Source organism: Pecten maximus, chromosome 16 (genome assembly GCF_902652985.1).
Source record: "Pecten maximus chromosome 16, xPecMax1.1, whole genome shotgun sequence".
NCBI classification, from domain to species: domain Eukaryota; kingdom Metazoa; phylum Mollusca; class Bivalvia; order Pectinida; family Pectinidae; genus Pecten; species Pecten maximus.
This window is the reverse complement of record NC_047030.1, coordinates 35943898-35967636: the sequence shown is the minus strand read 5'-3', so window position 1 is coordinate 35967636 and position 23739 is coordinate 35943898. Positions and strand designations below refer to the sequence as shown.

At 37.1% G+C, this 23739-nt stretch overlaps 1 protein-coding gene across 1 annotated transcript in view; it reads left to right on the top strand.

The window, feature by feature from the left end:
* LOC117314740 overlaps window positions 1-20863 on the top strand; it is a gene marked incomplete in the record, with an annotated part of 896274 nt that extends 875411 nt beyond the window's left edge. The window contains 7 exon segments of the mRNA XM_033868831.1: window positions 10949-11011; window positions 12755-12817; window positions 13186-13248; window positions 13663-13725; window positions 15573-15602; window positions 17264-19159; window positions 20014-20863. Of these exon segments, the coding sequence (XP_033724722.1) occupies window positions 10949-11011; window positions 12755-12817; window positions 13186-13248; window positions 13663-13725; window positions 15573-15602; window positions 17264-19159; window positions 20014-20258 (2423 nt within the window).
* Between the last annotated feature and the right edge of the window lie 2876 nt (window positions 20864-23739).

Sequence of the window (23739 nt, the reverse complement as noted above, 5' to 3'; positions counted from 1 at the left end):
ATTTGTGTACTTTCCTTTCGTATTAGGAAATACGTGTTTCTATTTATAGATTTGCAGTAGGCTAACAGTCGGGGAATTCCCCTTGACTTCAAACAAGAAATATCTTTATAAAAGATAAACGGCATAATTTTAATGCTGGAGGTTGTAATGTAAAACTGCTGGTGAAATAAATTAATGAACCAGAGACATATATATAGAGAGATTGGCAGCTCTCTATTTGCCCGAAGTTATGTCTATGTGGTGGCCCCTGATCATAACCTTCCCACAATCCTTTGCGGTCGCTCGGTTCAGCCTTCTCCTGATGCCATATTGGAGAAATACAAAGTGTTTGTATTTCGAGTATGAAAGTCAAGCACACCACAGGGAAGATCGGCGGGAATCTCCAATTTTCGAAAAGTCCCTATGGGGTTTTCGAAAATACAGATAAATGACAACAATGTGCATGATAAACAAGACAATATCCCAGAAGTATGATAGTTTTTGGATAATGTAGTAACTTTTGTAGTGGCCTAAATAAAACGATGTGCTTTTTGTGTGTATTTAAAATTGACGATGTTTTGGTCTGACGTAATGGCGGATTAACCAGAACATGTCCAATAAGTTCCAGTACATCTGTGCTCGCGTGTGTTTGATAGGGGACAAGGCGCTCTCGATAAGGGATATGCTGAGTGGTCACGAATAAAGGGAGCCACCACTTGTACGGGAAAATATCTCTCTATATATGTCTCTGAATGAACTAATGCGTTTCAGCACGTATGAAAAAAATATGTTTGAATCATTTTTGGTGATAATAAGACTGCATTTGAATAAGAAATATAATTTTATTAATATGTGTCATTTGAAAAGATACATCCACTTATTCAGCTTGCATTCAATCTGAACTTGTTTCGTTTTTAACTGCATATCTGCATTTTGCATTTACCGCTACATTGACCATTCACATACTTCATCGTGACCAGTAACGACACCTGTCGCGTCATATCCGGGGCAAAAAGAATATTATACAGCTATGTCGAAAAAAGAGTTTTTACCTCCCAGGACGTAGTCCGAGAGATGTATCTATAGTCATGGGTCGCATTTTTTTTTGGCAAAGTTTGTCTTTCGCCAACGATTTGAGCTTTCTAAGTACCTATAGAGAACAATTGATAAAATAAACAGATATTATGCTAATCTTGAGTTGAGAAGTTTGTCGTTGCATTGTCTTAATTCATTAGCGAGTAATTAGGGAAAACTTTTATTTGTGTTACTATAAATGAGCATTACTCTACACAGGGCATCCAGTTTACCCTTGACTTTTAGCAATTTCAGAAGTCAAATCACTATTTCTGAGAAATCTGTAGGGTCAAAACATATGTCAAATTAGAACGAATATTCATACCCTGCCTACACTGCTCTCCGGCAGTATCGCTGCTAGGGGCTCACAGGCGGGTACTTATACTATTTAGGAACAGATCCCCTGTATTATAAACCTCTCTAGGGGCCCACAGGCAGGGTATTCTATTGAGGAACAGGTCCCCTGTATTATAAACCTCTCTAGGGGCCCACAGGCGGGGTATGCTATTGAGGAACAGGTCTCCTGTATTATAAACCTCTGTTGTCACACACACTCAAAAGTGTGGAGTCATGATTTAATTTGTCCCTCATTAATTTTGTCAGTTTCCATGTGCGAACAACCATTCATAAAGCCTAACAGGGATAACACGTTGATCTGTAAAGCATGAGCGCTTTCATCATCTATCATAATACGTGTATAATATCATTTTCATATATTACATCGGACACTAAACTTTTGATATAAAGTCTATATGTGTTATGTACAGCCATCACTAGGACATTGTTTACTTTTAATTATAGATATATACAGTTGTATATATAATTTGTCAAATAGTAATAACGACAATACATACAAGTAAACTGTCAAATTTTTCGAGGCAATCTGTGCCCTTTATCAAGATACAAGTAAATTATAAACGATCATATATAGACACAGAACATAAAACAGTTCCACAAACTTAGTAGATAAGCCACGAACAATATCGTAATGTTTATGAACATGATCCCCTCGGTCGATAAATAATTCGCAGAAGGCCTGATTGTGATTAATTAGAAAACGTCCTATATATAAATAAATATATAAACATTTCTGTCGGTAACTGGCTGTTTAATGTTCATTGTCAGGGATGCATTAATACATATATAAAACAATTACTTAGAAACACGAGTGGCGAAGGTATATTACATGTATATATATTTCTAATAAGAGAAACACTTTGTGCGCCATTTATATAAATCCCGGGGGCCTTTCCCCACCCCCAGGGACTTAGTTTCTTTGTTATAGTTTTGAAGCCTTTGAGATCCCCACCCCATAACCGTATATAGCACTGTTGGGCATAAAGAGATACACACAATCATGATGTAATAATAGGCTCTGGGGTCGTTCCTCACCCCAAGGGACTTAGTTTCATTAAACACAATATTATTAAAACAATCCCTGGCATCTTTTCACATCCCTAGGGAGTCAGGACTTTGTTGCTGGGCTTTATTATTCAATTGCCCTGCGTCCGTGGTCTGTCCGTTCCTCCATCCGTCCATAAACAATTCTTGTTCTCGCTATTTCTCAGAAAGTATTGAAGGAATCTTTCTCAAATTTCATATGTAGGTACCCTTGGTATGTAGTTATGCATATTGCATTTTGGGACCAATCAGAAAACATCATGGCCGACAGGCAGTCATCTTGGATTTTGACAATTGAAGTTTGTTATCGCTATTTTTGAGAAAGTACTGAAGAGATCCTTCTCAAATTTCATATGTAGGTTGCACTTGGTCCCTAGTTTTGCATATTGCATTTTGGGACCAATAAGAAAACAACATGGCTGACGGGCAGCCATCTTGAATTTTGACAATTGGAGTTTGTTATCACTATTTCTGATAAAGAACTAAAGGGATCCTTCTCAAATTTCATATGTAGGTTACCCTTTGTATTTAGTTATGCATATTGCATTTTGGGACCGATCAGAAAACAACTGACAGGCAGCCATCTTGGATTTTGACAATTGAAGTTTGTTATTGCTATTCCTCAGAAAGTGCTGAAGTGATCTCTGAAATTTCATATGTAGGTTGCCCTTGTTCCCTTGTTATGCATATTTTATTTTGGTACCAGTTGGATATCAGCATGGCCGACAGGCAGCCATCTTGGATTTTGACAACTGAAGTTTGTTATCGCTATTTCTCAGAAAAAAACTCAAGGGATTTTTTTTCAAATTTGATATATATATGTTACCCTTGGTCCCTAGTTATTCATATTGCTTTTCGGGACCAGTCGGATAACAACTTGGCCAACAGACAGCCATCTTGGATTTTGACAACTGTTATCACTATTTTACAGAAGGCACTGAAGGGATCTTAATCCAATTTCATATGTAAAGGTTCCCCATGGCCCGTCATAAACATTGTCGACAAACAGCCATTATAGCTAAATCTCAGATTTCATATATTAGTTTCCTTTGTTTGAAAAGTACTGGAGGGATGTTTCTCAATTTACATAGATTAGTAAGGTGAAGGGAAAAATAGAGAAAAGATCAATCTGACATGGAACCTATCAAAATCATTCAATGTTAGGCGCCAAGATCCCTCTGGGATATCTTGTTAGGTTACCTGAGACAAATGAAATTTTGCAGGAAGCTTCTATGGCCAAAAGTCAACCAAAATTGTGAATTATATGATCCCCACACCCCTGGGCAAATCTTCTCTACTCTCAGATATGGTTTGGAATCAAACACTCTTCATAGATGGAAGGGTCTTAAGGTGCTTTACCAAAATTGTGAATTTCATGACCCTTGGGTCTCATGTTTGCCCCTGGGGAGGAGGTAAACTTTACTGTAGTTTATATAGGGAAATCACATTTTTGTCTTTTATTTGTTGGATTTGTAATGGAATTCATTCTAATTTGGTTAACATTATCAGTATGAGATGACAGTTTGATAGCATGCACATGTTGGCCCTGAATGACCCCCAGGGGCTGATGGGTGGGGTTAAAAAGGGTCAAATTGACTGAAATTTCAAAAACCTTCTTCTCTACTCTCAGTTACGATGGAATCAAGTACTCTTCGTAGGTGGAAGGGTCTTAAGGTGCTTTACCAAAATTGTGAATTTGATGTTCCTGGGGTCTCGTGTTTGCCCCTGGGGAGGGGGTAAACTTTACAATAGTTTATATAGGGAAATCACAGTTTGACTATAATTTGTTTGATTTCTATTGAAGTTTTATTGAAGTTCATTTTAACTTGGTTAACATTATCAGCTTGTAATGGTAATTAAATTGAATTGAATAAATTAACTGAAATACATGTATTTAAAATCTCAGGTGACCATTATTACCGGCCCATGGGCCTCTTGTTAATTCGTACGTGAAGTGTCAAAAACTGTACAAATAATCTTTATGTATTTAACCGGTATTGTCAAACTTAGGGGCAGAATAGGAATGGTTGATTGGAAACGCGGAGGGGTGTGGGGATTGGGGGTAGAGATCAGGCAGTCATCCTGCAGACAGTTCTAGTTTACCAGATATTTAGAATCTAATTTGCTTTGGCTTCTATTTTCCAGAACCACTGTCACTATATCGCTGTAAACCAACTTTAGAATATGGCTGCCAAGTACCAGTCGACCAAGGAAACTGTTAACTTTGCCCGAATTTGTAGACTGATGATTGATGTCGTCCCAGATGTCTTCAGAGAATTACTCCACTCTCGTCTGCCACCCTCAGGACTTGGCCCTGTTCTTGGGAACCAGAAGGGACAGATCTTCTCTTTGTTGAATAACCAGCAGAAGAAGATCCTGTTCCCCCAAGGTGGAGTGTTTGCAGGGTCATTGCAAGATTTAGATATATCTCTTATCTATATCCTGCTTAGGAACCTTGGAAACATTCCACCTCACAAGAACGGTTGGGGGAGAGTTCCAGATTTGGCAGACAGATCACTTTCGGCCAACATTGACCGTCTGAGAATTCAGCGTAATGAAGCTTACGCTCATGCGAACACTGCCTCCATTTCTGATGGAGATTTCAAAATCAGATGGGCCGACATCAGGAAAAGTGTGGAAGACATAGAGAATACTGTATTGACAAGTATGGCATTTGTAGCAAAGGTGGACAGCATACTGTCCATGAGGATTGACCCACAGACAGAGCAAAATTTTATTGCTCTTGTGCAGAAACTTGAAGGTAAGCTGTGCATAGGGTTTACGATAACTGGGATAAGTATTGTGATTCAGAATCAACATATATTTAATAGGTATTAACTACAGAAGCCATTTGCTTATAATTAAACCCATTTTACAGAAGAACAAGAAGTGTAAAATCAGGGTTGAACGTCCTGATATGAAGAGTCGGGGTATATGACCAATAAAGGTAATCCAAAGAGGAATACTTGGACACTTATACAAAGTAATAAAGGACAAAATATCCAGAGGCCTTCTACGTGAAGATGTGTAATTTTATACCGTTGTTGATATGTTTATTTAAAGTTTAATACTGGATGACATCAGTGGTATTTTACCTGGTACATGTATGTACTTTATTACTCAGTCTGTGCAATCATTGTCTTTCCAGGGGAAATCGGTGACATCAAAGTCCAACAGGACACGATGAAGACGGATGTGGAGGGTGTAAAGGGTACGTACATATATACACAGTCGGAGATTTTTAGCCCACAGATGGTGGGCTATTCAAATCGCCCTGCATCCGCGGTCCGTCCGTCCGTCCGTCCGTCAGTAAACAATTCTTGTTATAGCTATTTCTGAGAAAGTACTGAAGGGATCTTTCTCAAATTTCATATATAGGTTTCCCTTGGTGCCTAGTTATGCATATCGCATTTTGAGACCTATCGGAAAACAACATGGCCGACAGGCAGCCATCTTGGATTTTGACAATTGAAGTTTGTTATCGCTATTTCACAGAAAGTACTGAAGGGATCTTTCTCAAATGTCATATGTAGGCTCCCCTTGGTGCCTAGTTATGCATATCGCATTTTGAAACCAATAGCAAAACAACATGGCCGACAGGCAGCCATCTTGGATTTTGACAATTGAAGTTTGTTATCGCTATTTCTGAGAAAGCAATGAAGGGATCTTTCTCAAATTTCATATGTAGGCTCCCCTTGGTGACTAGTTATGCATATCGCATTTTGAGACCTATCGGAAAACAACATGGCCGACAGGCAGCCATCTTGGATTTTGACAATTGAATTTTGTTATCGCTATTTCACAGAAAGTACTGAAGGGATCTTTCTCAAATTTCATATGTAGATTCCCTATGGTGCCTTGTTATGCATATCACATTTTGAGACCTTTCGGAAAACAACATGGCCGACAGGCAGCCATCTTGGATTTTGACAATTGAAGTTTATTATCGCTATTTCAAAGAAAGTACTGAAGGGATCTTTCTCAAATGTCATATGTAGGTTCCCCTCGATGCCTAGTTATGCATATTACATATTGAGACCAATAGCAAAACAACATGGCTGACAGGCAGCCATTTTGGATTTTGACAATTGTAGTTTGTTATCGCTATTTCTGAGAAAACAATAAAGGGATCTTTCTCAAATTTCATATGTTGGTTCCCTCGATGCCTAGTTATGCATATTACATATTGAGACCAATCGGAAAACAACATGGCCGACAGGCAGCCATCTTGGATTTTGACAATTGAAGTTTGTTATCGCTATTTCTCGGAAAGTACTGAAGGGATCTTTCTCAAACTTTTTTGTAAGTTCCCCTTGGTCTGTTGTTCTGTATGTTGCATCTTGGTACCAATATGAAAACAACATGGCCGACTGGCAGCCATCTTGGATTTTGACAATTGAAGTGTGTTATAGCGATTTCTAAGAAAGTGCTGAAGGGATCTTTCTGAAATTTCATTTGTAGGTTGCCCTCTGTGAGTAGTTATGCATATTGCATTTTGAGACCAGTCAGAAAACAACCTTGCTGACAGGCAGCCATCTTGGATTTTGACAATTGAAGTTTGTTATCGCTATTTTAAAGAAGGTACTGAAGGGATCTTTCTCAAATTTCATATGTAGGTTCCCCTTGGACCCTGGTGTTGCATTGTGGGACCAATCAGAAAACAATATGGCCGACAGACAGCCATTATCGCTAAATCTTAAATTTTATAAATACGTTTCCCTTGTTTGAAAAGTACTAAAAGGGCTGTTTCTGAATTTAAACAGATTAGTAAGACTTAGAGGAAGGGAAAAGTAGAGAAAAGATCAATCTGACATGGAACCTATAAAGATCATTCAATGGTGGGCGCCAAGATCCCTCTGGGATCTCTTGTTTATGTTTACATTGGAATCAGCAAAGCAAAATGGCCGACAGGTGGCCATTTTGGATTTTGAAATTGAAATTTGTTATCGCTATTTCTTGAAAAGTACTGGTGGAATATTTCTCGAACTTTACATGTAGGTTCCACTTCATGTTATCAGATTAGTAAGAGGTAAAAAAGAAAGAAAGGAAAAGTAGAGAAAAGATCAGTCTGATATAGATCCAATAAAGACCTTTCAATGGTGAGCACCAAGATCCCACTGTGATCTCTTATATTGAAAAATGTGTTGTGTAAACTACAGGAGGGCTGTGCTTAATAAAACCAGAAGAACGAGAAATGTAAAGTCAGGGTTGAAAGTCCTGATATAAAGAGTCATACTATTTGACCAGGAAAGGTAATCCAAGGAGGAATACTGAAGTTATTATGACTTGGACTCTATCCACAGATCTTCTATCAAATATGTGAAGATGAATAATTTTATACAGTTTTTTTAGACATGTAGTTATTTAAAGTTTAATACTGGATGACATCAATGGTATTTTACCTGATACATGTATGTACTTAATTACTCAGTCTATGCAATCATTGTCTTTCCAGGGGAAATCGGTGACATCAAAGTCCAACAGGACACGATGAAGACAGATGTGGAGGATGTGAAGGGTAAGAAATAAAAGGAGATCCATTACACAGTCAGAGATTTTTATGTTTTCAGTGGAATCAATAATTTCCAAGTTTTTACCTGAGAAGGTCCTTAGCTTACTCCCCTTAGGATAGGTAAGTTTATATTGTTGTGCTGCATCTATCCATCTTATTATTCAGTGTCAACATTTCATTTATAGGGTGTTGAGACTTTTGATCAGAAAAACAAAATGGCTCACAGGCAGCCATCTTGGATTTTGAGAATTGAAGATTGTTGTAGCTATTTCTCGAAAAGTACTTGAAGGGATATTCCTCAAGCTTCATGTGTAGGTTCCCCTTGGTCCCTTTTTGTGACATTTGAACTTAGATTTTTGATGTGACAAAATGGCCAGTTCTTTGACTCACCTGTCCCAATGTGTTACTATACAGTTCTTTGACTCACCTGTCCCAATGTGTTACCAGACAGTTTTTAGGTGCTGTGAAACAGCAACCTTATTTGGCTCACCTGTCCTACTGTGTTACCATTCAGTTCTTTGACTCACCCGTCCCAATGTGTTACCACTCAGTTCTTTGACTCACCTGTCCCAATGTTTTATCACTCAGTTCTTTGACTCACTTATCCCGATGTGTTCCTACTCAGTTCTCTGACTCACCTGTCCCAATGTGTTACCATACAGTTCTTTGACTCACCTGTTCCAATATGTTACCACTCAGTTCTTTGACTCGCCTGTCCCAATGTGTTACCATACAGTTCTTTGACTCACCTGTCCCAATGTGTTACCACTCAGTCTCGCCTGTTCCAATGTGTTACCAGTCAGTTCTTTGACTCACCTGTCACAATGTGTTACCACTCAGTTCTTTGACTCACCTGTCCCAATGAGTTACCACTCAGTTATTTGACTTACCTGTCCCAATGTGTTACCACTCAGTTCTTTGACTCACCCGTCCCAATGTGTTACCACTCAGTTCTTTGACTCACCTGTCCCAATGTGTTATCACTCAGTTCTTTGATTCACCTATCCCGATGTGTTACCATACAGTTCTTTGACTCACCTGTCCCGATGTGTTACCAGTCAGTTCTTTGACTCACCTGTCCCGATGTGTTACCACTCAGTTCTTTGACTCACCTGTCCCAATGTGTTACCACTCAGTCTCGCCTGTCCCAATGTGTTACCATGTATAGTTCTTTGACTCACCTGTCCCAATGTGATACCATACAGTTCTTTGACTCACATGTCCCAATGTGTTACTATGCAGTTCTTTGACTCACCTGTCCCAATGTATTACCATTCAGTTCGTTGACTCGCCTGTCCCAGTGTGTTACCATACAGTTCTTTGACTCACCTATCCCAATGTATTACCGGTCAGTTCGTTGACTCATCTGTCCCAATGTGTTACTATGCAGTTCTTTGACTCACCTGTCCCAATGTGTTACTATGCAGTTCGTTGACTCACCTGTCCCAATGTGTTACCACTCAGTTCTTTGACTCACCTGTCCCAATGTGTTACCATTCAGTTCTTTGACTCACCTGTCCCAATGTGTTACCATACAGTTCTTTGACTCACCTGTCCCAATGTGTTACCATTCAGTTCGTTGACTCACCTGTCCCAATGTGTTACTATGCAGTTCGTTGACTCACCTGTCCCAATGTGTTACCACTCAGTTCTTTGACTTACCTGTCCCAATGTGTTACCATTCAGTTCTTTGACTCGCCTGTCCCAATGTGTTACCATATAGTTCTTTGACTCTCCTGTCCCAATGTGTTACCACTCAGTTCTTTGACTCACCTGTCCCAATGTGTTACCATACAGTTCTTTGACTCACCTGTCCCAATGTGTTACCACTCAATTCTTTGACTCGCGTGTCCCAATGTGTTGGCCAAAATATTTATAAGACACCATTTCAAATAACCGAGAGGCCCTGAGATCTTGTATCTGGTCTCTGATACATTTGTTCTTAATTATGTTAATGTATGAAAAGGATCACTAGATAGTAAGTGAGCTATTCGGGCCCATTGGGCCTTGTTTGACTCACCTGCCCCAATGTGTTCCCACTCAGATCTTTTCCAACTGACTTGTCTGTCAATACAACGTCAATTTAGGGCGGAGTAAAGAAAATATCAAATTTGGAACTGAAAAATATTGTATTATAAAGGCACCCCGGATGTTGTGTATAGATATGAGTGTATCTATGATAGATATATGATGCTTCACATCATCAACTTCCATATTATCCGCAATGATATACAAGCATATTGTTTGTCTTTTCAGGGGCAGTCAGCGACGTCACAGCCCGACATAACACGACGGCAAGAGATGTGGATGAAATAAAAGGTATGATATAATTAAAAAAATAAAGGATCATGATATTTCCTTCCTCGCCCATCTGTAAATATGTCTATTTATAGCTCTTTCTTGAGAAGTATTCAAACGATATTTGGCATACTGTATGATAAGGTTCCTCTCAATAGCTTAAGTTCATTTAATTTTGAGTCTGACCCAGTGAGCAATATGGATAACATTCAGTCATTTTGGATTCTGACCATTGAAGTTTGTAGATTATCTTTATCTTTTGGGGTACCCGGGGGAAGACCCACATGTTGTTATTTTTCGGCCTCCTAAAAACTTTGACATGGCAGCCATGGAGGCCATTTTGTAACATGATTGTGCAATCATGGTTTTCCTGAACAATAACTATTTTAAACTTCTCAAATTCCTGTAGGATTCAGCTCTAACTTATAAGAAATGATCCTGAGATGGTCTTGATCAAGTGTTATTTTTCAGGTTGATCCAAATTCCAAGATGCCCACCATGGCCAACAGTGCTACTAAACCTACCACAGAGAATGCATACTACAATAGTATAAGGGTCTTTAATTTAGAGTCAGATGACCGTTAAGGCCCTTGGGCCTCTTGTAATAGATATATATGATGCTTTCACATCATCAACTTCCATATTATCTACAATGATATACATGTATATTGTTTGTCTTTGCAGGGGCAGTCAGTGATGTCACAGCCCGACATGACATGACAGCAAGAGATGTGGATGAAATAAAAGGTATGACATAATTAGTCATCATATTTCCTCCCTTATCCATCCGTAAATAACTCAATTGATAGCTCTTTCTTGAGAAGTATTAGAAAGTTATCTTATGCTTCTTAATAACGTTCCCCTAAATAGCTTATTTAATTTTGAGTCTGACCCAGGGAGCAAAATGGCTGACGTGCAGTCATTTTAGATTTTGACCTTTGAAGTGTATAGATTGTTATCACTATCTCTTGGAGTACCCTGGGAAAAACCCATTTGGTCAAGCAGCTTTATTCCAAGTACAGAATGGATATTTTTCAAACTTCATATACAGGTTCTGATTGGTCACTTGTTTTATGTCATTAAATTAAGAGTCTGAAATGGAAATGAAAATGCTGACAGGCGGCCATCTTGGGTTCTGAAGTTGAAAACTGTTATCGCCATTTCGTGAGAAGTACTTGAAGATAGTTCAAAATTTGATGTGTATAAGTTCCTGCCCATCCCAAGTTGTGCCTATTTAATTTCATGGGTGACCCGAAAATGAAATAGCTGATACAGGTGGCCACCATGGATTTTGAATTGAGTTGTAAATTTGTTATTTCTATTTCAAGAAGTTTTTAGGTCACCTGAAACAAAGTCTCAAGTGACCTATTGTGATCCCTTTTGTCCGTCGTGCGTCACAAACAATGTATATTTTTGACTTCTTCTCAAATAACCAAGAGACCCCGAGTCATGATAAAATGGGCCTGTAGTATGCTGGGATGAATGGCTACCAACTTTGTTCAAATGAATGACCTTGACATGCATTCAACGTCACAGTTGTCAAACAGGCTAAAATCTTTAAATGACATCTTCTCAATAACCAAAAGGCCCATGGAGTTGATATTGGGTCAGTAACATGTTGAGTTAAAGTGCTACCAAGATTGTTCAAAGGAATGACTTTGACCTTCAACGAAGGTCACAGGGGTCAAACAGACTGTAATCTTTAATTGACTTCTCAATAACCAAGAAGCCCATGGAGTTGATATTGGGTCAGTAGCATGCTGTGTTGAAAGGTTTCCAAGATTGTTCAAAGGAATGACCTTGACCTATATTGAAGGTCATAGGAGTCAAATAGGCTGAAATCTTGAAATGACTTCTTCTCAATAACCAAGAGGCCAATGGAATTGATATTGGGTCGGTGGCATGCTGGGTTGAAAGGCTCCCATGTTTGTTCAAAGGAATGACCTTGACTTCAAGGTCACATGGGTCAAATAGGCTAAAATCTTTAAACAACATCTTAATAATGAAGAAGCCATGGGTCGGATATCGGTCTGTAGCATGTTTGGGTGAAGGACTAGAAAATTTGTTTAAATGAATGACCTAGACCATGGTTTAATTTTGAAAAAGGTAAATTGGCCAAAATATTTATAAGACACCTTTTCAAATAACCGAGAGGCCTGAGATCTTATTACTGGTCTTTGATACACTTGTTTTAGTTTACATTAATGTATAAAGGGGATCACTGGACGGCAGGTGAGGGATTCGGGCCCATTGGGCCTTGTTTGACTCACCTGCCCCAATGTGTTCCCACTCAGATCTTTTCCAACTGACTTGTCTGTCAATACAACAGCATATTTAAGGCAGAGGACAGCAATGTCAAATTTTGAACTGTTGAAGATTGTATGATTGAAGGACCCCGGATGTTGTGTAAAGATATGAGTGTATTTATAATAGATCATCAACTTTCATGTTATCCACAATGATATACAAGCATATTGTTTGTCTTTTCAGGGGCAGTCAGTGATGTCACAGCCCGACATAACACGACGGCAAGAGATGTGGATGAAATAAAAGGTATGATATAATTAAGAAAATAAAGGATCATGATATTTCCTTCCTCGCCCATCTGTAAATATGTCTATTTATAGCTCTTTCTTGAGAAATATTTGAAGGTCATTTTTAGGCTTTATAATAAGGTTCCCCTCAATAGCTTATCTAAATTCACTCAGAATTTTTCCAATTGACTGGTCTGTCAATACAACAGCAATTTAGGGCAGAGGAAAGAAAATATCAAATTTGGAACTGATAAATATTGTATTATTGAAGGCACCCAGGATGTTGTGTATAGATATGAGTGTATATATAATAGATATATGATGCTTCACATCATCAACTTCCATATTATCCACAATGATATACATACATATTGTTTGTCTTTTCAGGGGCAGTCAGTGATGTCACAGCCCGACATGACACGACAGCAAGAGATGTGGATGAAATAAAAGGTATGATATAATTAAAAAAATAAAGGATCATGATATTTCCTTCCTCGCCCATCTGTAAATATGTCTATTTTTAGCTCTTTCTTGAGAAATATTCAAACGATATTTGGCATACTGTATGATAAGGTTCCCCTCAATAGCTTAAGTTCATTGAATTATGTTTGTATTTATAGCAGAAGTCAGTCTGTACAATGACATATGTTTGTATTTATAGCAGAAGTCAGTCTGTACAATGACATATGTTTGTATTTGTAGCAGAAGTCAGTCTGTACAATGACATATGTTTGTATTTATAGCGGAAGTCAGTCTGTACAATGACATATGTTTGTATTTATAGCGGAAGTCAGTCTGTACAATGACATATGTTTGTATTTATAGCAGAAGTCAGTCTGTACAATGACATGTTTGTATTTACAGCGGAAGTCAGTGATGTTAAGAACAGACAAGACACCATAGCAAAAGATGTGGATACCTTAAAGGGTAAGATATTTTTGATGTAGATAAAAAAATAATATAATTGGAGGGTCCAGCAAGTCCAGTAATTTGGAAAAGATATATTTGCTTGATGGTCATGAAAAGATAAATGCCAAAGATTATGTTTACTGGTAATTGGATCATCACATAGGAAATGGTAGAAATATGCTATATATAGATATAGTAAATAAATACACTGATAATTAAAATAGTAAGGCACCCACGAACACTAGCCCTGTAAAAATAAAGTCCAATAACTTTTTAGGCGGCCATCATGTGATATTGGGCTATTAAAATTGTCCTATATCTGTGGTACATCATCTATAAACAATCATCGTTATCACTATTTTTAGGTCCTCTGACCCAATGGCCTGGTCAGGATGACCTATAGTCATTGTAATATGTACATCATCCGCCATGCATAATCTTTTCACATTTCAAACTTCTTCTCAAGTTTCACCTTTGGGTCTGAGCTCTAACTTGCTTGAAATGATCCTGAGATGGTCTTTACCAAGTGTTGTTATTTTTCGGGTTGGTCCGAAATCCAAGATGCCGCCATAGCCGCCATTTCGAAAACACATTTTAAACTTCTTCTCACGTTCCACCAGTACTGTTGGGCTGAAACTTGCCTGAGATGATCCTGATATGATCCTGACCAAGTGTTGTTATTTTCTGGGTCGGTCCAAAATTCAAGATGGACACCATGGACAACAGTGCCACCATATTTCCTGAACAATACCTATTTCAAACTTCTACTCAAATTCCACCAGTGGGATTCAGCTCTAACTTGCCAGAAATGATCCTGAGATGGTCTTTACCAAGTGTTGTTATTTTCTTAGATCAGTCTAAAATCCAAAATGGCCGCACTGGCAGCCATCTTGAAAAAACACATTTTAAACTTCTACTCCAGTTACACTGGAACCATTGAACTGAAAATTATTTTTCGACCTCGTAAAATCTTTGACATGGCAGTCATTACGGTCATTTTGTTACATGATTGCGCAATCATCAATTTCTGAATAGCTATTTCAAACTTCTCAAGTTCCACCAGTGGGATTCAAATCAAACTTGGCTACAATGATCCTGAGATGATCCTGTACAAGTATTTGTTATTTTTCGGGTTGGTTTGAAATCTAATATGGCTGCTATGGCCAAGAGTGCAAGTGCAGTGCAATGGTCTTTAGAGTCATATGACCCATGGGCCTCTGGTTTGAAAAGTATATAGGAGGAATATGATGAAAGTCATATTAAACACAATATGATATTAATGAGTGTGATGTTTCGATGACTTAACTGTCACCTTTATCATACTAATGACCAATGTCCGAGACACTACATATGTCATTACCCACCTGGAGAAAATGTTCCAGAGTACATATATACAGGAAAGATATTTTTTCAAACTTCACAAAACAAAATGGCCTACAGATGGCCATCTTAGATTTTGTCAATTGAAGTTTGTTATCGTTATTTCTTAAAAGTACTGGATGGATATTTATCAAATTTTACAGGAAGTTCCCCTTGGTCCTTAGTTGTGCCCATTTTGATTTTGAGTCTGATTTTGGGGGAAATGGCCGCCATCTTGGATTTTGATGGTCTAAGTTTATTATTTCCGTATTTGTGAGAAAGTTCTTCATAGACCTTTCTTAGATTTCAGAGTAAAGTATTCGTTAACATCAGATTATTAAAAGGAAAACATGAAAAGAGGAAAAAGTTGAGAAAAGGTCTATCATACAACAAAGAAAATTTTAATGGACTAAATGTATTTGTTTCATCAATATTTCATTGCTCAATTCTAATTCATAGCCATTATTTGTGATATATTTAATCAGAGAGATCGTTTTATTTTACAGAAAGGAATTCTAAGCTGACGGCCATGATTGGTGAGTTTATTACATTTTTTTGGTCGAATGAAATAAAGTATTTCAAACTGCTGTATGATTTTAGTACCGATAACTTTTTAGCCCACTATCCTCGGATGATGGTGGGCTATTCAAATCACCCTACGCCTGTGGTCCTTGGTATGTGGTCCATCGTCTGTAAACAATCGTTGTAATCACTATTTCTTGAAAATGCTTGGTTGGATATTTCTCAAACTTAACATGTAGGTTTCACTCAGTCGCTTGTTGTACCAATTCAATTTTGAAACTGATCAGGGAAAAATGGCTAACAGGCCGCCATCTTGGAATTTGATGGCCAAAGTATTAAATTCATGAGTGATTCTGAAAAAGCTCTTAGATCTATATTTCAGAATTCATGTTAAGGTTATTGATGTCATTAGATCATAAAGAAGAAAAGAGAAAAGATGGGAAAAGTAGAGAAAAGATCTGTTTTACATAGAACCAATAGAGATCATTCAATTGTTGGTGTCAAGATCCTTCTAGGATTTCCTGTTTTATTAAGCAAATTTTTTCACAGACTACGTTTTTGTATTTCAAAAACATTTTCTAGTTCAGCTCTAATTAATATTCATTATTTGTGATATATTTAATCAAATATATCATCTTGTGTTACAGAAAGTAACTCTTATCTCAGTGCTTCGGATAGATTTCCTGTCACAAGGTTAAAGGTCAAGAACACTGTTACTACATGTAGAAAATCAGTTTGACTATGTTGAGTACTGTAATGCCATTTACAATGTTACACCCAGGTTAAGGTCGGGTTTAGAGGAACACATGTAGTGGGTATGAAAATGTCTACGAATGACAAAGTCGCTGGGTTTGTTCTTTAACATATTTTTGGATCGAAGAGATTAAAACATTCTGAACACGTACAATAAAAAATTTCTTAATAAAGTCTACATCTACATGTAAATCTCACACCACACACAACATGCTCTCCCTATAGACCCACCCTCATTTACACAAATGGATCAAACTGATCAAATCAAAATACCAAATGTAAACATGATATTTCCAGTAAAAATAAATATTGTGCATTAATGCAGGTATACTGTTACATCACCTTGAATAGAACAGAATATCAAAATTTATAACATATTCAACAAATTATTAAAACACAATAATCATAATTTGATCTTTAAATCATACTTACAAACCACACTGGGAAATTTTATTTTTGTAAATATTTGAATTAAATTAAAAATCAATCTAATTAAGAGGATGGACAAACGACAAGTTTTCTACAAAGGTCAATTAAAAATGGTCTGCCACACAAAGAAACATATTCTAAATACATACGAAAATAACTTTAACATCAAAGTCTGTTGTAAGAACTGTCACATGTCCAGTCTGTTGGTTACCACAACTTATACACACACATACATGTACATCACACAGACAAAGGAACATGCATGCTGATAAATTAATTGTTCGCACAGGTAAAAAGTAGTACAATAGTTTTACTCTATTATAATACCACGGACAGGTAAAACGTAGTACAATAGTTTTACTCTATTATAATACCACGGACAGGTAAAACGTAGTATGATAGTTTTACTCTATTGTAATATCACAGACAGGTACACTACCACGGACATTGATAGAAATGTTTAATCTTATTGTTCATTAATTTTTCCTTGTAGAAACAACAAAAATTAAGATAAAGAGAGATAGACTAAATTACCAGTTTATTGCCACCAAAAATTTCCATGAAGCTCAGAAAAAACTGAAGAACAGGATGGTTATAATCAAGGGAAACACAGGAGATGGGAAGTCGTCTATTGCCATTGAACTTCTCCGTTTCCTGTGCTGTGATGAGGAGGGCCAACAGAAACAGCCACTGGAACTACACGACATCAAGGACGTGGATTTGGTGGCACCAAAGTCTGGATTAGTTATCTATTTCGATGATATTTTTGGCAAGAATGTTGTGTGTAAAGGAGATGTAGATGAATGGGAGAAAAGAGAAGAATGTATTCTTTCAAAACTGTGTGAAAGTGAGAAATCTGAGGGCAATATCCTTGTCATGACCATCCGTAGTGAAATTTTAAATTCTTTAGATAGTTCTTTTTCGAAAAATATATTCACTGAAGAGAACATTGTTGATCTCAGTGAAAACAAAGATGAAGAAGAAAAACGGAAATTATTAAGGTTGTATATGCCATTAGTTAAATTTGATAAATGGACAGATGATGAAGAGAAAGAGATCTTCAAGTTATGTCCTGACATTGGGTTTCCCCAATGTTGTAGATTATTCAGGGACACACCTACTTTGCAAGCAGAAAGGATCAACTTCTTTAGAAGACCTTTTCATTTTGTGAAATCTTGTTTAGATAAATTAAAGGATGGAAAATTTTATGGGCTGCTGTATCTGTTCCTCAATGGAGGCAAAGTGATAGAAAATGATTTAGACCCTTCTAACGAAAATGTTGATAAAACATTGTTAGAAGCAGCATTTGCTGTTGATGTAGTCAAAGTTGATCCAACAAATGAACTTGTTTACAACAAGGGGAGGAAAGCTGAATTTGTGAAGGAGTCGTTAGAAAGTCTGTTGGGTTCTCTGGTAAAAAAAGAAGGCGGATTTTATCCTTGTTACAAATTCAACCACGACTCCATTGAGGAAACAGTGGCACTTCTGTATGGAGAGAAAACTCCCATTGGCTACATACAGAATTGTCCCAGCAAGTTATTCAGTTATATAACTACGACAAAAAACACCCCAAACAGGATAGTTATATCATCTGATGATCAAACCAATGCCATGTATAAACGTACCGTCAAAGAGATGAAAGAGTGTAAATCTGTTGATCCTAAAAGGTACAGGTGTTCTAGTGTGTGGAACTATTTAGTTAAATTAGATGTATGGACAGATTGCCAGTTTCTACAGGGATTTGTCACATACCTAAGTGATCAGAAAGTTGACAACAGTTTGTGCCACGAGATAAAACATGACTTGTTTAATCAGGCATGCTCTACTGGTTCAGCTGAATGTGCTTTGTTTCTCCTGTCTAAAGATGTTAAACCTGACAAGAAGACACCATTTCGTGTGGTGAAGGGTGGGAGTGTACAACTACTGACTGAACTACTTAAGTGTAAAGTCATCACTCCTACAGCGAGGGCAGACTGGTCACGATCATCAAATATACATTATAGTAGAGATATCAATGTCCTACACGAGGCGTGTTTGTTTGAGAGAGAAGATATGGTGCAAATATTGTGTGACACTTACCCAGACTTGGTACATGAGACTGATCAATATAGACAAAGCACGCTCCATTTTGTGGCACGGACAGGAAACTGTGGTATATTTCAGACAGTGGAGAGATTGATACTTAAATCATTGTATAGAGATAAAGTACAAGATAAGTGTGAGATAGAAGATGGTCATGTTGTACATAGGAGTTGTGTGTGTGGACAGTACATGTCACAGTTAGTGGACTGGGAAGGGTATACAATATTACATGTTAGTTGTAAGATGGGACACAGGGAGCTTAGTTTAGAGCTGTGTAAGTTATACCCAGCACTAACTACAGCTGTAGATAATTACGGGTATACAATATTACATCATAGTTGTGGTGAGGGACACAGGGAGCTTAGCTTAGAGCTGTGTAAGTTATACCCAGCACTAACTACAGCTGTAAATAACAACGGGTATACAATATTACATTATAGTTGTAGTGAGGGACGCAGGGAGCTTAGTTTAGAGCTGTGTAAGTTATACCCAGCACTAACTACAGCTGTAAATAACAACGGGTCTACAATATTACATCATAGTTGTAGTGAGGGACGCAGGGAGCTTAGTTTAGAGCTGTGTAAGTTATACCCAGCACTAACTACAGCTGTAAATAACAACGGGAGTACAATATTACATGTTAGTTGTATGATGGGATACAGGGAGCTTAGTTTAGAGCTGTGTAAGTTATACCCAGCACTAACTACAGCTGTAAATAAACGTGGGTATACAGTATTACATGATAGTTGTTATCATGGACACAGGGAGCTTAGTTTAGAGCTGTGTAAGTTATACCCAGCACTAACTACAGCTGTAAATAACTACGGGTCTACAATATTACATTTGAGTTGTCTGAAGGGACACAGGAAGCTTAGTTTAGAGCTGTGTAAGTTATACCCAGCACTAACTACAGCTGTAACTAACCAAGGGTGTACAATATTACATCATAGTTGTAGTGAGGGACACAGGGAGCTTAGTTTAGAGCTGTGTCGGTTATACCCAGCACTAACTACAGCTGTAGATAACGACGGGTATACAATATTACATTATAGTCGTATTGAGGCACACATAGAGCTTAGTTTAGAGCTGCGTAAGTTATACCCAGCACTAACTACAGCTGTAACTAACTACGGGTGTACAATATTACATCATGAGCTGTAGATAACCGTGGGTATAATTGTCTACATCACATAGCCATTGGGACATCAGATGTAGACATGTTCACTGAGTGTGAACGTCACGTAAAACAGTACGTAGAGACAACAGGAGGTAAGTATGACATCACGACCATACTTACTAATGACGGGAAATCTGTTTTAGACCTGGCAAAGGAACAGACAGAGAGGGAGAGAAAGTGGAGGAAGTTAGATAACAACCCTTTGTATGACCATCATAACATGATGTAGAACCAAACAAAGGGAAAGTTTAGGAAAACTTTGTATCCTCGTCGCTGTTAAAAAACAGTGTCACACTTTAGAAAATAGTGTCACAGTGACAGTTAAACAATGTCAGTTAGAATTATAATTGGATGAACACTTGAAATGTTGAACAAAAGCAAAGTGTTCTAAAGAAAATATAAACATATTATATCGATGTGATGATATGTGTTGGTAATGTCAAGGAATTGTCAGGTTGTAACTCGTACACAGAATGTATGAATGTTGTCAGAATGAATCTGTTTACAAAGGTCGGCAGTTATAGAAGTTTTCATCGTCATTGTTTACTGAATAAAGTACTAAATATTCACACTTCTGTACATTGACTTGTGTGGCATGATGTAGAGCCAAACAGAGATAAAATTGAGGAGACATTTTTACTCTCGTCACAATTTACAAAATGTAAAACAAAAGTCGGCAGTTGTAGAAAGTTTTCTTCGCCGATAGGGGGTGTCCTAGGAGAAATATTTCAGCAGTTATAAATAAGCTATCTCTTTTATTAGCCCACCATCATTAGATGGTGGGCTATTCAAATCGCCCTGCGTCCGTGGTCCGTCGTCCGTCCGTCCGTCCGTCCCTCCGTCCGTCCGTCCGTAAACAATTCTTGTTATCGCTATTTCTCAGAAAGCACTGAAGGGATCTTTCTCAAATTTCATATGTAGGTTCCCCTTGGTGCCTAGTTATGCATATTGCATTTTGAGACTAATTGGAAAACAACATGGCCGACAGGTAGCCATCTTGGATTTTGACAATTGAAGTTTGTTATCGCTAATTCTCATAATGCACTGAAGGGACCTTTCTCAAATTTCATATATAGGTTCCCCTTGGTGCCTAGTTATGCATATTGCATTTTGAGACCAATCGGAAAACAACATGGCCGACAGGCAGCCATCTTGGATTTTGACAATTGAAAATTGTTATCGCTATTTCCTAGAAAGCACTGAAGGGATCTTTCTCAAATTTCATATATAAGTTCCCCTTGGTGCCTAGTTATGCATATTGCATTTTGATATCAATTGGAAAACAACATGGCCGACAAGCAGCCATCTTGGATTTTGACAATTGAAGTTTATCGCTATTTATCAGAAATTGCTGAAAGGATCTTTCTGAAATTTCATTTGAAGGTTGCCCTCTGTGCCTAGTTATGCATATTGCATTTTGAGACCAATCGGAAAACAACATGGCCGACAGGAAGCCTTCTTGGATTTTGACTATTGAAGTTTGTTATCACTATTTCTCGGAAAGTAATGAAGGGATCTTTCTCAAATTTCATATTAAGGTTCCCCTTGGTGCCTAGTTATGCATATTGCATTTTGAGACCAATCGGAAAACAACATGGCCGACAGGAAGCCTTCTTGGATTTTGACAATTGAAGTTTGTTATCGCTATTTTACAGAAGGTACTGAAGGGATCTTTCTCAAATTTCATGTGTAGATTCCCTTGGGTCCGAAAACATCATGGCCAACAGACAGCCATTATCGCTAAATCTTAAATTTTATATATAGGTTCCCCTTGTTTGAAAATTACTAGAGGGCTCTTTCTGAATTTACACAGATTAGTAAGACTTAGAGGAAGGGAAAAGTAGAGAAAAGATCAATCTGACATGGAACCTATGAAGATCATTCAATGGTGGGCGCCAAGATCCCTCTGGGATCTCTTGTTTTTCATTTAAAATGCTGGACAATGGCTGATACCTGTATGACACGCCGTTTGGGTTTTTACCTATTTAATTCAGATATATGTCTTTGATTAGAGATCTCTTTTTTAATAGAAATACATTGTATCTTTATTTAAATACAGATATTATTTTTGTTTTAGATATCTTCATTTATTTAATAGATGTCTAATTAAATTCAGATATCTCCATCTCAAATACAAATGTCTTTGATTTAAATACAGATATCTTTATTTAATGGAGAATGGAGATAAATCTATTCAAAATACAGAAATCTCTCTCTATATATAGGATATATACCGGTACATGTACTGTAATTAGGATTTATAACATCAATACTGTGACCGGTACATGTTCTGTAATTAGGATATATAACATCAATACTGTGACCGGTACATGTACTGTAATTAGGATTTATATCATCAATACTGTGAACAGTGGAAGAGACAGAGTTTTTGCGGGAGTGTGATGATTGGCAGAAAACAGATATTTATTGATATATAAATACTGTGAACAGTGTTATCGATACAACATGTAAACAACTGTTTATGCTGTATGAGTACCAATGTACATACTTTGTATAAAACCATTATAATTAATGTGTTTGTAATGTGATGTACAGGGTCGTATAAAGCTGTGGTAAAAATGAATATTTACACCATGTTATGATCTATAGTATAAATATGTCATTATATAATTCATTTATATAAATCATGTATGTGGTTTAACTATGTTAAAGTCTGTGGTATAAGACATTTATTAACATGTATATGTACGTGGTATTACCATGTTAAAGTCTGTGGTATAAGACATTTATATACATGTATATGTACATTTGTAAGTGGTATTACCATGTTAAAGTCTGTGGTATAAGACATTTATATACATGTATATGTACGTAGTATTACCATGTTAAAGTCTGTGGTATAAGACATTTATATACATGTACGTGTACGTGGTATTACCATGTTAAAGTCTGTGGTATAAGACATTTATATACATGTACGTGTACGTGGTATTACCATGTTAAAGTCTGTGGTATAAGACATTTATATACATGTATATGTATGTGGTATTACCATGTTAAAGTCTGTGGTATAAGACATTTATATACATGTATATGTACGTGGTATTACCATGTTAAAGTCTGTGGTATAAGACATTTATATACATGTACATGTACGTGGTATTACCATGTTCAAGTCTGTGGTATAAGACATTTATATATATGTATATGTACGTAGTATTACCATGTTAAAGTCTGTGGTATAAGACATTTATATACATGTACGTGTACGTGGTATTATCATGTTAAAGTCTGTGGTATAAGACATTTATATACATGTACGTGGTATTACCATGTTAAAGTCTGTGGTATAAGACATTTATATACATGTATACATGTACGTGGTATTACCATGTTAAAGTCTGTGGTATAAGACATGTATATACATGTATATGTACGTGGTATTACTATGTTAAAGTCTGTGGTATAAGACATTTATATACATGTATATGTACGTGGTATTACCATGTTAAAGTCTGTGGTATAAGACATGTATATACATGTATATGTACGTGGTATTACCATGTAAAAGTCTGTGGTATAATACATTTATATACATGTATATGTACGTGGTATTACCATGTTAAAGTCTGTGGTATATGACATGTATATACATAAGGAGTTGATATTTAATACTCCACAGTGTTAACATAAGGAGTTGATATTTATTATTCCACAGTTTTAACATAATGAGTTGATATTTAATACTC